Source organism: Mycetomoellerius zeteki, unplaced genomic scaffold (assembly GCF_001594055.1).
Source record: "Mycetomoellerius zeteki isolate Tzet28-1 unplaced genomic scaffold, Tzet1.0 scaffold245, whole genome shotgun sequence".
Classification (NCBI taxonomy): Eukaryota; Metazoa; Arthropoda; class Insecta; order Hymenoptera; family Formicidae; genus Mycetomoellerius; species Mycetomoellerius zeteki.
Window position 1 is genome coordinate 293,405 of NW_017257222.1, and position 14,791 is coordinate 308,195.

General features: G+C 32.3%; 1 protein-coding gene across 2 annotated transcripts in view; it reads right to left on the reverse strand.

Moving 5' to 3' along the window:
- The window catches only part of LOC108723577 (phospholipid phosphatase 2), a 37,936-nt gene extending 23,914 nt beyond the window's left edge, over positions 1-14,022 (reverse strand). Inside the window, exon 1 of one of the 2 annotated variants that reach the window (XM_018449424.1) lies at positions 13,798-14,022. In XM_018449424.1, the coding sequence (XP_018304926.1) occupies positions 13,798-13,803 (6 nt within the window). In that variant the 5' untranslated portion in view covers positions 13,804-14,022. Of the gene's footprint in view, positions 1-8,912; positions 9,261-13,797 lie in introns of those variants that run through there. The other variant, XM_018449427.1, reaches the window with a different exon arrangement.
- Positions 14,023-14,791: the final 769 nt, after the last annotated feature.

Consider the following 14,791-nt stretch of genomic DNA (forward strand, 5'->3'; position numbering starts at 1 on the left):
GTGAGCAAAAAAATCCGATTTGCTATATTCTTAGAGCAATTAAATCTAGAAACATTTTGACACCAAAATGAGCCGAGCAATTAATTGCTTTAAGGTACTTTACTCTTGTACGCGAGCCAGCACAGCCACACTCTTGGTCGAATTTTTCGACTTAAACGGTGAGCAAAAAAATCGAGAATAGAGTAAAAAATTAGCAAAAAAATAGCCCTTCAAGAATATGTACTTGATTTTTCATTTGCTGCTTTTTTTCTTTGTGGCTGTGCTAACTTTGATCTTAAGCTAGCACAGCCATGGGTTTTAGCGAATCGGCTGGAGCAAAAAAATCGGGAATAGAGCAAAAAATTAGCAAAAAAATAGCAAAAAAATGTGGTATAGGTCGCGTTTGATTGTGTTGAAGTGGCTGTGCCAGCTTAATAGACGTTAGTTAGTACCACACAATTCTGTCCCAAAATATGGTTCATGTTATATTTTATCATACTAGGTATCTGAAATTCGCGAATCAAAATACTATATAAAAACGTTCTAAAACAAAGTTATGTAAAGCATTTTTCATTTTTTGATTAACTACTTATGGTTAAATTTAAGCTGATAATAATGTAAAAATTGCGTTTTTCATTTAGTGATTAATTATAGTTAGAAAAACACAATTTTTACATTATCATCGGATTAATTATACCCACAATCAAAAAATGAAAAACTGAGTCTAATATTATTGACGAATGATTCATAAGCAAACGGCCATAATCTATAATTTAACCGTAATTTAACTGTAATCTATAATTGGCTAATTCTGAATCTTCATGTTTCAAAAATTACTGCTCGGAATGATAAATGACAAATATTCTTTTATAACTTATTTTTCGAGAAAGGACCCTGCACAAACCTTATGGAAATTGAATTTCGATCGAATTGCCTGAAAATTTGATATGTTGATCTTGTCCTGATAAAGTCTCCACGGGCACAATCCCCTGTAATGAACCGTTTGTTGACCTCTATGAGGCGTCATTTTTCAAAACGGGCTAATACTACTATATCTTATTTTCAATGAGTATAGTACATTTCTATGTCGTTATTTGCTCTTTCTATGTATATTTTTATAAAGTAAAAAAATTATAAGGATAATATTGATTTAATTGTTTCTCACAAAAAGCTATAAGGATATCGAAGTCGATAACTTGATTTTTGAGATTTAAGTCAACACTGTGTTGCTTCATATCTAAGGGGCGGAATTTTAGACACGATTATGGGGTGTGCACGAAGAACCGTCGCGCCCTTTGTTTATATCAAGATCTACAACATATCAAATTTTCAGGCAATTCGATCGAAATTCGATTTCCATAAGGTTTGTGCGGGGTTCTTTTCTAATGTAATATTAGACTCAAAATGAATTTCAGGATATCCTGTACTGACTGACAGTTTCGTAGTAACTTTTATAGCATAAAACTTAGTTTAGTAATTAATCATAGGTATAAAAATACAGTTTTTAGACTTTCATCAGGTTAAATAACGTTAAATCTAAATCACAAATTAACTAGAAAATGAAAAACCGGATCTTAAACCTGTGTCACACTACGCATTAAAGATTGAGGATTGCGAATTAAAAATTAGATTTAGTCAAGCAAAACGAAACGGCTTGAAATTAAAATTATCTGACTGGTTGAATTCTAATCTTTAATTCGCAATTCTCAACTTTAACGCGTAAAATATCACGGACTTTAGTGATCACGCACTTCAGAGATCCTCACAGATATTAGAGAAAAGATAGTGTGCGTAACGTTTATGTAATACCATATTGTATGTAATATTTGTTGCGCATTAGTTGATGCTTCTAATAAACAAACGCTCTTTTTACGAAACGATCTTTTTACAAAAGATCTGTTTCGGAAATGATTTTTATTAAGAAGCAAACAGACGGGATTAATAAGCAGAGCGATACAGGAAAATTACCGAATGCTTATTTACCGGTAATGAATATTCCAGTCCCAACTTAGAATCATGTCTACCCTTTCCTAATTTCTCCTTGTCTGTCTCGGGTATATAAGTGAGAGCTTATGAAGAATATCAGCAGTCAACTTAATCGAATTAATTTAAAAAAATCCATTCTCAGTTTACAATTTGGCCATCTCGGTTAAGGGATCCTGGACGCAGATACGAAGAATCTCATAGAATTTTAACAGAGAATTTAACGATAGACAGTAATTAGACTCATTATTGCAATAGAATCTGGAAACTTTGCGTCTCATATGAATTAAGGATCTATCAAACTTAATAAAATAACCGAAGATCAAAGAATTTGACGTGAAAGAAGTTGACGAGCGTTTTGCGGTTATTAATTTTATATAATATTTGGAATTTGACTTCGATTTAATCGAATTTATGTATGATTGTGTGACTTTATTTGTGTAAACAATTTTTCGGATTTTTTAGTTTATTTATTGTCATGTATACTGAAGAAACGTTTATTATTTATATTCGTTCAGAATAAAATAGAATTTCGCTACCAAGATCCTGCGTTGTGGTGTATATCCTTTACTTGAATAATTATAATTATATATAACCAGTTTTACTGTTATAATTTTCTTTTTTCGAGAATTTTCTTGCTTGGTATTTTTAATTTTGGGACCCAGTATAATAACATTGTGTACTATATAATAACATATAATATACTATATCTTGAAATATTCTATCTCAGCATATTACTTAGATGAGAAGTCAAATTGATCGGCCGACTTGATTATGATTTATTATATATACGTTGAATAAACTGTGTTACATTTATATGCGTGATGACTTCATCAAAGTCCAAAAGACAGGGTGAGTTTTTTAATAATGCGCGCGTCGACAGATTAAGTAACGTGATACACGAGTGTTGCTACATACCAATTCGTGATATACAGTCGCATCGGTTTTCCACCACAAGCCGCAGACACGCGAGATACAAGCGAGTTATTCTTTTTTTTAATAGCAGTGCGTATTTCGTAAAGCGATCTCCTGTCCACGGATCGCTTGTTTCAAAAACACAACTTAATCGAATTACGCTTTGTCGAAAAACATAAAGCAGCTTATTTCGTTAAGACCAAGCCACACGGAAGAATGTAAGCATCAGTAAGACGTAAGCAATAGGAAGGATAAAGCTAAGTTTGCTTTATAAGAAGCCTTAAGTCATAAAGTCTATTAGCGATAAAAATATTTTTTTCTAATAGCGATTAACAGTTTAATATGTTATGATAAATTAATTATCATTGCTCTTATCATAACACTGTAGTGACCTGGTTAAAGATCACAATATATAGAAAAACACAAGCATTATTACATAATTATTACATAATTGTGTGAAGATTTATAATATAGCCATAAGTCGAAAATTAAGTGATAATAATTTCTGTCTTTAAAACTGTTTTTGCGCAGTCTTTAGGCTTTAAGCCTTAAGGCCGTTAGACTTAAGCGAATTGAGCAAAACTCAATTCTTACGGCTTAAAAACATAAGTTCTGTGGCCGATATATCGTCACTTACAACTTAGAGCTTACGGCTTACGCAAGGTTGTGACCTCTTAAAGCAAGGTTGTGAACTTAGGACACACAAAAAATTTAAGGCAGTAAGACGTAAGCAGTAAGGAAATCAACATGTTGGATTGGCTACTGCTTACATTATAGCCTTATGGACTCTACTGTGATTGGTCAATTCGCTTCCTGTTTACGTTTTACTGCTTAAGTTTTTTTGTGTGCCATCAGGCTGTTAGCCTAAAGCGAGGCTGGATGGGTAACTTTTTATTCAAACTATTATAAATCTTCACACAATTATGTAATAATTATGTAATAATGCTTGTGTTTTTCTATATATTGTGATCTTTAACCAGGTCACTACAGTGTTATGATAAGAGCAATGATAATTAATTTATCATAACATATTAAACTGTTAATCGCTATTAGAAAAATATTTGTATCGCTAATAGATTAACAGGTCATAGACGTCGAGAATTTTATTACTCTGCTTGAATAACCAACAGGAATGAACCTCTTAACAGCTTCTAACTGCCCTTGGCATACTTGTCGCCCCCAAACATTAAGCTTTATATCTAATGCGATATCACGAAACAATAAACTTATCATGTTATCTGCATTAACGAATATCGATTCTACGATTATTTCAGCATGAAAAAACTGTAGACTCTTCGGGAATATAAATCTAAAATTTTAGCAATATTTTAAATATAGTACAATTTTTATATTAAATAGTAAACAGTATAAAAAATTAAATAATATACTTTATCTATACATAATTTTAATAATATAATAAATATACTGTTGATTATACTACACAATTCGAAAGAGTTATTTATTCTCTTAAAATAAGAGAAATAAAATTTATACCATTGTCACAATCGTTTATTTATACAAAATGATGAGATTATATTCTTAATAATAAATAGATATACCACACCACTCTTAAATACAAATCAGATTTATCAAAATACTTGTTAGCGCGAGAATAAAACTTATAGATGCATGTAGGTTGGATGTTTAATTATACTTTTTAAATTTCGATAGACAATAAAACGTTCATATAGGTAGATACTTTTTAGTGGGATGCGCGTGGAAAAGGTGAAAAACAATCGTTATATGCGTACGAATGAATCATTATCGTTCTCAAAGAATAGAATTAATCTTGGATTTTCTACCACCAACATCGCAAAGAAATTATTTCGACCACCTGTTGGATCCGCAGCTTTCTTTTACAGCCTATCTCGTTCGTGCAACTAATAAATCATTCCAACTCTAGATCATTTTTTGTTCTATTCCTTGACGTAAAACAGCGTCCGTGGGTCGCGATGCGTTCTCTTCCAGTGGAAAGAAAGAAATAATACGTAGGTTGTGGCTATACAATGCTTTAACTAGTAGTGGTAATAATTGCAATAGCGAGTGGGACTAAGCCAGTCTCTAAATCGGAATCTAAAGAAGTTCCTTTATGATTCCTCGCTTCTTGAGGTTGAGTCAGTCTCAGCCCAGAATAATGCACTATGCTTATGAGACTTATCCTCTATTAAATCCTTCGGCTTAAGAAACATGCAGCTCCAGGATCTGTAGCTTTAGTAGACTAGCACAGTGGCATATAAAATAGGCTGTTTTCGTTTTCTATTCTGCGTAATCGGTAATTCTTTTGTTCAGCACAACTGAGTTCGCATAAGTGAGTTCTGAGAGTCCCATAAGAAGACCAATTTAAGTTCTCAATTGTTTCTGTTTATCGTAAAAAATTTTGTTTTATTTGACAAGGATTGATTGTTCAACAGTTGGATTGTCTGTAGGTCTCCAAGGAAGTTGGGTACTTCTAGTCTAAATAGTTCTTGCTGATTTTTTTATCCAAAGTAAAGGGCACACCAACAGTCTGTTCAGCCGGGTTTATCTGAGTCCGCAATTTTGCCAGTCTACCTGCCACTTCATTGCCGGGTGTAATTCTTTGATTAATTTTACTCGGAAATTGTATACCCTCTCTTGATATACAAGACGTCTCATAAAATGAAATCTCAAAAACTGTTTTCAGTGAAAAAATCAGAGAGTGATATCTTTCTTGAATTTTAAACCTCAACTATAATATAATGTTTATAAAGTTTCTGCATTAAATTAAGATCAATTTGAAGTTCATCTGAAAATTCATATTTTTGTTATATACGGTATAGTATGACTTTCAACTATTCAATTTCTCGAATTTTAATCGAAATTTTAATTGTACGGAAAAGAGACTGTTTTTAATTCAAAGATTACTTCTTAGTTTTGTTCCTTCAATAAGATACGATGCGCACAGTAAAAATGTATAACATTAACTGACTTTTGTGCATCGCACTCGGAATTTTACTGTAAATTCCTCGCAATACATTCGCTACAATTTATCGTAACACGAATTCGAAATTTTGTTATAAATCTAAGATGTAATCTTTCGTCTATTGTAAATAGAGATAATAATAATCGCGCGTGTTCCGAGCGGAAAATCCGATTAATCGGACGTCGTTGTCGTTGCATCGATTAATGACACTTGTGCTCTAAAACGCGATAATATATCCGCGTTTCGAGGAGGGGAACTAGGTGTGCGTCCAACTCGGTCATCCACTATGAGATAATTAGGAGGAAAACGACCGCAGGGCCTCGTCGGACAACACCGAGGGGTTTCACGTATAATGCGAGGGAGCAACGTTGTGTACTCGTTCCTGCGACTTTCTGCGCATCATTTTTCATTACACGCATCAATTCGAGAGGCTCGCGCGTGTCGTTATTCTTTTTTCCCATGATAAATTTTAATCTTTTTACGTCCGTCGCGTATTTCCACAATTCCAATCTCGCGGGCGCTATTTGTGTCCATGTATTGTTAATCGTTACGCGCGCGTTTGTTCACCGACGACAAGATATGATCTGTATCACTAAAAAAAAATAACATATAGTTATAATGCAAATGTAATGCTCGCGATGTTGAGATTCAAATTTCTTCAAAGGTTTCTCTTCTGAATTTTCCTTTCATTTGATTTTTAATAAGTATTTTATATTACAAATTAATAATAAGATTGTTGTAAACAGCAATCTACAATTATTTATCAGTCATAAAAAATTAATGATTTTTATCTATCATTAAAAATTGGTTAGTAAAACTAAATAAATAAATAAATAATGAGCTTGATATACGAGCTCCTATCAAAAATATTAACGTGGCAAATAAGATTTGACTTAAATTTATGAAAAGTAAACACAGATTAAACTTCAATTAACATGAATTATTAAAACCGAGATGACAATTATAATTGAATGTGAGGTATTTATAAAGTTGTAATCTCTCTCTCTCTCTCTCTCTCTCTCTCTCTCTCTCTCTCTCTCTCTCGTGATTATGATTAACAATTAATGATTACTTTTCAATCAATCAGAGTAAAGCCCTTGGCACATACAAAAACGTAAGGCAGTAAGACGTAATCAGTAAGCGAATTGGTCAATCACGGTAGAGTCCGTAAGGCCAATAGCGAATCCAACGTTACGATTTCCTTACTGTTTACGTCTTATGGTCTTACGTTTTTGTATGTGCCATAGGTTTAAAGCAATCGAGAACTGCTTTGCTCTGACTGGTTGAAAAGTAATCGCCAATAGCAATTACTAGTATGATTACGACTTATAAGACTGGTATTCATAGTCGCGATTCTTATATCTATTTAAGACTCTTAAGTACAATCTCAAGATGTCATGAACCAATCAGAGAACCGTACTAGCAACTTAAGACATTACTTAAGATGGTCTTGAAATAAGAACGGACTATATGAATGCCGACTCAAGAAACATTTTATGAATTCTTTCGTGTTCACTGACGGCAGTAAAAGATTCAACAGATAGTTAAATCTGTCTTGAAAGCGATATTGCTGCACAATAGCGCGATCAATGCCGGCAAATCAGCAGACGACAGTGCTCACAATCTGAATCAAAAATTGACAAATTGCCAAAGTTTTCATTAGCTTTTTAATGCGTCGTTTGTATATTTATAAACTGTATATTGTTCGCGTAATAATTACTACTGTCGGAGAATATTAAAAGAGTATCTCTACTAAACGTTATCAAAATACCATAGATCGATCGTGTGCTTTCTATCTGTTAAATCAAATTATCTACCACTTAAGGTAAAATCACACAGGTGTTATCGATATCATTACTCGTTGTACCAAATAGTGTGTCTACATTCTAATAGTCGTTGCTAGGAAAAATGGATATTTGTGTTCGGTCGCACTCGTAATTTTTCGATGTGGCAAATAATCATTACGGTTAACTATCTTTTCCAAACCATAATTTTGAGATATATGCGATATACTTTTTTGTTATAGAGAATATCCGTTTTCATGTGCCGTTAGATAAAACTCTTTTACGGTCGATTTGTCGGTTCAATGTTTTGTTGCCAGTGAAATATCGGCAAACTGCCTTTGCCTGCCGACAATGGGAAATAAAAAAAAAGGAGATATATGACAATCGCACCAGACAGGTACTTTAATTATAGTTGGCAAACATAATTAAAATTCGAGTAGTATTATGTTAATTAGTTACATATGAAGCTGAATTATGTATATAAAATACTACACAGACGAACGTACTGTGAGATAAATAATACTAATAAATTTGCATACTTATGATTGTATGTATATTCATCTCTTACATTTTGTATCGCTTTTTCTTCTAATTTTTAATATGCAATAAATGCATAAATTCTATCAAAAAAGTTTACAAAAAATGTGAAAAAATTATGATACAAATATGCAAGTAATTCATTATTTTTCTAGTCTTAATTTTCTTTATTGAATATATATTATAGATATATTTTAGAATCTATCGAATACAGAAATATTTTTTAGAATATTTACAACAATAAATTGGTAAGAATATACATATAAATATTTTGCATTACTCCAAATCTGGTTAAATTCAAAACCTGCCTTTTATTAAAGCATTGAAACAGATAGACCATACAAGAAAGGGAAAGGAAAGAGAAATATCGTAAATAGAATTCAAACACACAGCCAAGTTTAGAGTGAAATGTTACAGTCACAGGGCGCACTAATAAGGGACGAATACCGTCGGAAGTATAAAAGATGGAAAAAAATTGTTTAAACAAAAGTTGTACGGTTTCAAGAGTGTTTCAATGTTGTGAAGAAAAAAAAATTAAAAAAATTTTTTGTTAACAATTGTATTCGGTTCGAAATAGAAATATCGTTTTTTTTTCAAAGGAGTGTTTCATCCCTTAAACATGAGTTAGCACACGTATAAAAAATATGTGTCTCTTAGACTTTTGTATTTAACAACATATTTCACGCAGAATCAAATCGGTGCCGGATAGTTGGGTGACGTCTCTTTTAAGTACATGAAAAACTATCGTCGACAATCTTCAACGCAAAAAATACCTGCAAAATCTGCGCTCAATCACGAGATTTAGAATTTATCATCGTGATGCATTGCTGTTGCTCAACCGACGAACTCGTGCGTCAGAGAACTTGATTGTCACTTCTCACGTGGCTGTTCCATAAACGTGGAATTTGCGCAAATGATAATAGCGAAGTCGAATGAAGTCGATCAGGCTTATTGCCCGAAATCGTGGCCTCGCAATAAAAAAAAAAAAAAGAACGCGGCGCGGTCTCGCACCGAAGAAAACGTGCGCACGTCGCACACGTGCGTTCGCGAAATCGATCGCGATTAGGATCGGCAGTCGCGATCTTAGCAAGAGGATCTCCCGGAAGGTCTAACAAGACCAACGGTCGAACTGCAACTGCTCTCCCGCCAACGAGCCCGTACCTCGCATCTCCAATCAACTACTTCCTCGCAAGCTCAAATTAAATGTTCTCTCTACCCTGCTTCCCCACTACCATCAGCAACCACCACCATCGCCATCACCACCAACGTCGTCGTCGTGGTTGTCGTTGTCGCCGTCGAACGGACACCGCGTGTTCCTGCTGTTCACGGTTTACAGTTGCGACGCGCATTGTGCAAGACCCTCTCTCTATCGAGGGCCCTTCGCATCCTCCGACCCCCTCTTAGATCATCAGACCTTGGGGTGAACGAGGTCGATTCGGTCGGCTCCGAAAACGCGCCGCGTCGCATCGTGCAGATGCGCTCTCTGCCCTCATTCGACCTTTTCGGGTCTTTATATTGCTGATGAAAGGAAGAATTAATTCTTGCTTGTTTGATAAAATAGATCTATCAAGGTCGCGCAATATCATGATAATTCATTAACTCATGTCAGTGTAATACTTACATTTCAGATTTAATATTTAATAATAATAAGTATCATAATTACGTAAACCAAATCTACAATAATATTGTATAAAATATGATCGTGATTCTAATTTTTGTTATATTTTAACTTTTTTAAAATCTTTTTTATGTTATGAACAAAAACAACAAATATAATTGTTGTTTAGTAACATTGGACTTATAAAATAATTAATTATCATATTAAATAATTAATTCATGTTTATTCATTTTTCCAATTTAGTAAGAAAATGTAACAATAATTAGGTATAAAAATGATTAAAATTTTACAATAATTTGACTAATTGTAAGTAAAGTAGACATAAAGTGGGATCTGTGAAGTTAAAATGACATTGTGTTAACACAAAAAAAAAATAATGACAGTTCCAGTAGCCCTTTTTATAATTCCTCATAAAAATAAAAAAAAGTTCCGCAGTTTTTACAAAAGATCAAAATTAGTACGCTATATTTTCATTTTGTTTTTTTTTTTTTTTTTACTAAAAATACGGAACGTTTTTTATTTCCATTATCTGTGAAGTTAATACGACATGTTATTTTATCGAAAAATTTTAAAAAATACTTATCAAAATACACGCTACCTATACAAACATAAAGTCGATAGCCATATAAAAAAATTATGTATGTATATTCATAGATATAGATGTAATAATATTTTATGATTTTACATACAGCTATTTGACTATAGTCAACTCACAGAAAACGAAAGAGTTAAGAAATAGTTTTAAAATTCATGTATTCGATAAATAATTTTATATATCTATCATAAGACGAACTAATTTCCAATTAATTTGATTTTCGGTAAATTTAATTTAATAAAAAATTTGCAATTCAAACATAAAATTGTATAATTTTGATAAATTTACATATTTTATATCTATATTATTTTATATCTATTCGATAAATATTATATATCTATCATAAGACGAACTAATTTAGTAATTTCGAATTAATTTGATTTTTGATAAATCTTATTTAATAAAAAATTTGCAATTCAAACATAAAGCTGTATAATTTTGACAAATATACATATTTAATCGAAATATACTTTGCACGCGTAAAGAATGTGATTTTGAACAAATATATATTTACTAAAATATATATATACACAATTCTTTCATTATTCTTTCAAACTATGAATATGTTCAATTGTGAATGCTTCTATGTATATATTATATTTTTGTAAAAAAATCCATAAATTACGCATTTGTTAAAATCCATCCAAAAATAAACAATAAGATTAACCTCTGGAGGACCGGAGTGGCGCCACCTTTTTCTTCACTCAACCCCATGATATTGACAAAAAAGTTCTAGCTCTTAAAATAAAAAAGTCGATCAAAAACATGCCGGTCCTCAGAAGGTTAAAGAATTTTAGAAAATTTAGAAATTTTAATTTTATGTGAAGATTTTTGTGGTCGGAATTTATAATTGGTCTTATACACTATGTCCCCCAAGAAACTATGTTTCTTGGCATAGTGTATATCAACTAAGGAATTATATATTCTGCGCGCTCTCAAAAAATAGGTAATTTTCAACTTCATCAAAATGATTACAATGAAATGATTCAAAAAGCATATTAAAGCTTGAAATCTTTATTTTACTAATTTAGATCGGTACTTTATATAACAATTTAACTGATTTTTTACGGAATACGCGAATACAAATGGAAATTCGTCAATCTTAAAATTTTTTACAAATTTTACGAAGTTCGACGATGTGAACTAAAAATCACACACAAAAATAATTTACATTTTCCAATGTAAGTGAATCTTTATCTTTAATTTGCGTATTTATTGATCGTTGTACGATGTTTTTTATCGAATTATTCGACATTGAAACAAAAAGCGTTTCTGTTCACAGAAAAGTAACGCTCAATATTTTTTAAAACACAATTAGGAAGATTTCAATTTTCTCAAGTGCACATACCTCTATCATGTACGTCCGCCATATATGTATATAACACACAAAAACGCGTAAATTTAATCGTGCAACTCTCACACAAAGCACGACGGATATGCTGCGATAGAATAAAGCGAACGTTGTTTTGCCCAAAGTCATTGCTTTGAACATAAAGGACATAAATCGTTAAAATCATAACGTTTTTAATATTTCTCGTCGGGTTATATCAGCTTGAACGAAAACATATCAATCCTTAAATTTCTAGCGCCTCATTTAATCGAAGTTTGCAATACGAGAATTTCTTTGTATCAAAAAATGGTAGGTATATTTTAAAGAGAAAATGTAAACCTTCCTCGTTCTTTTTTAAGGATATTAAGCGCTACTTCGTTCATTTTTTGTGAACAGTCAAAGTAAAAAAGATTTTGCTTCAATGTTGAATAAATCGGTGAAAAAAAATCGCACAACGCTCATAACAAATATGTAAATTAAAGATAAAGATTCAATCCTTTGAAATCTGTGAATTGCTTTTGTATGCAATTTTTAATTCATGCTTTGGAATTTTGTAAAGTTCATAAAAATTTTTAGATTTGACGGATGTCCATTTATGTTCTTGCAACTTATAAAAAAATCAGTCAAATTAATTGTTATTTATCTATCTATCTGAAAAGTACAAACTTCAAGCTTTAAAATGCTTTTTGAATCATTTGTGTTGCTCTCACCAAATTTGTTGTTATAATAAAAATTTGATTAGAATAACCAAATTTTGAGTCGTATATCAACAAAATAAATGGTTATATATATCAAAAGATTTCTGTCAGTGTAAACTAAGCATAAAAATGGTATATTAGCGTCTTATTTCTTAAAACAGTCTTGAAATAAAAACGGACTATAAATATCTAAGTTATCGCAAAAAGTTTTTCGTTGGTAATGACTTGCGTGTAACTTAAAAATTATCGAGACAATGAGATAAAAAAAGAAGGTTAAATTAAAAAACGTATACGTAAATAACATTCATCCTTAATTACAGATTAGATTATTAGATTATCAACCATTGTTTTCTGATTGATCATTAGTTCGAAAGATAATACGTGTGATTATTCTGATAATTATTAGTCTTCATGACTAATCATTAGTGTAACTAACTATTTACTTTCCAAGACCAGTGCCTTAATTAACCATTGGGTCGTCAGTAATTAGTGAATCAACCAAAGTGAAAGAAACATCTGCATAAATATTTTTAAGATACCGATTCAATCAGTGTAAAAATCGCGAAGGACGAAAGAAGAATAAAAAATTCGCATAATAAATAAAATTAACTTTTTTCGTAAAAAAAATTGAAATAAATCGATAGAACTTGCAAAATCGTGTGATGATAATTTGAATCTTAAAATCGAGTATTTTTAAAAATATCGCATTTCTTTTTATTTTCTCTATGGAAGATTAAAATGTATCAATTTCTTACAAAATATAACACATTGAACACTAATTAACAGCAACATACCGTCAATGTATTTCACACTCAATATATAAATGCAATATAATATATACACAGATAAAAAAATTTTCACTTTTCACAATTTCCACCCTAGGGAAAAAGTTACATGATCAATTCCCAGTAGGCTCCTGTAACTTTTAACGACAGTTCGGTCGTTATATTGTCATTACGCAGCTTTTTCGCTCTGTAAAATATCTGCGTGACGACATCCCTAGCCAGTAAAATTGTCGTTAAAAAATTATAGAATAGATCTACAAATCTCTTTTTCCGGCGCATTTTAATCTGTACATTTTCAGTCGGGAACCCTTCGCGCAATTGTAATCGCGCGAAGAGCGGGACGCGAATAGGAATTGCGGGAAATTCCAAATCATCTCGCGTCTGCGTCGAGCAGCGGCTGTTGTATATTCATGAGACGTATAGCTAAACGAGAATTCTCAATCGTACACGTTCAAGAAAAGAGAAAAGAGAGAGAAGTTTCTCAGCAAGAGAGTTTTCGTTGTTTTTTTTATACGATCTTCTCTCTCTCTCTCACTTTCTCTCTCTCCCTCTCTTTCTCGCTCTCTCTTTCGACGCTCCCTAAAAGGTGCATAAAAAATACGCGAGGAATAAAAAAATTGAAAATTTCTCACCTGCATCCTTGTGGGTTCCTAGCGACCTCCGAGACTGTTCCGTACAACTGCGGTGCAATCGGCGATTAATTCAATCACAGTATCCGCTTCACGGATACCTGTCGCGATCACAGAAATTATTTTTCGCGGAGCTTTCACGGGATATACGTAGCGCAGATGCAAAGTCACGCGGCGACACCAACCTGTCAAATGTGACAGCACGCTGATACACACTGACTGGTATACACCGATTGTACACTGACGCAGTCAGAGCAACCGCGTCACCCGCGTCAGCGTACTCACCGTCGTCGTGATTCAACCGTCGTCATCGCAAGGTGTGGGTGAAAGCGGGGGTTGCGAAGGGGGAGGTCTGCTATCCCCTCTCTCTCATGAGTCGTACTCGCAGCACGACTTTTCTTTCAGCATTCCGCGATATGGTCGGTAAAGAAGATTTCTACTCTCTCCAGAAGGTCAGGTCTGCGGTAGCTGCATCGTTGTATCGTTGTATATCGTGTCGCACATTCTACATTTAAAATAAAATCGATGAATATATAATTAGAAAACTGGAGAGGAAAAAAGAAAAGTTGAAAGGACAAAAAGTTTAACTACGAAACATAAATTATATTGCGCGTCTTCTTGAGACGTAACGTTTATCTTTTCTATCAGCTCCTTATTTTTATCTCGATCTCTTATAGTTTTTTAATTTATTTTTGTATCGGGAGTGTATATATTAATTGTACAATTTTCTTTTTTCTTTTCTGTATGAAATGTTATTAATTGTTGTTTTTGTGAATAATTCTTTTACAAAACGTAAATTTTTCTTTTTCGTCTTTTCTTATACATATATTTTTCTTTATTAAAATACAGTATCATTTTTTATTTTTTGGCCTTTCTTTTAAATAATTTTATATATAATTATATGGTTTAACATTTTCTCTTTTTCTTACGTATTTATTTTTCTTATTTGAAATAAAATTAGAACAAAATAAAATAAATACAATTTTAAATAAAAATA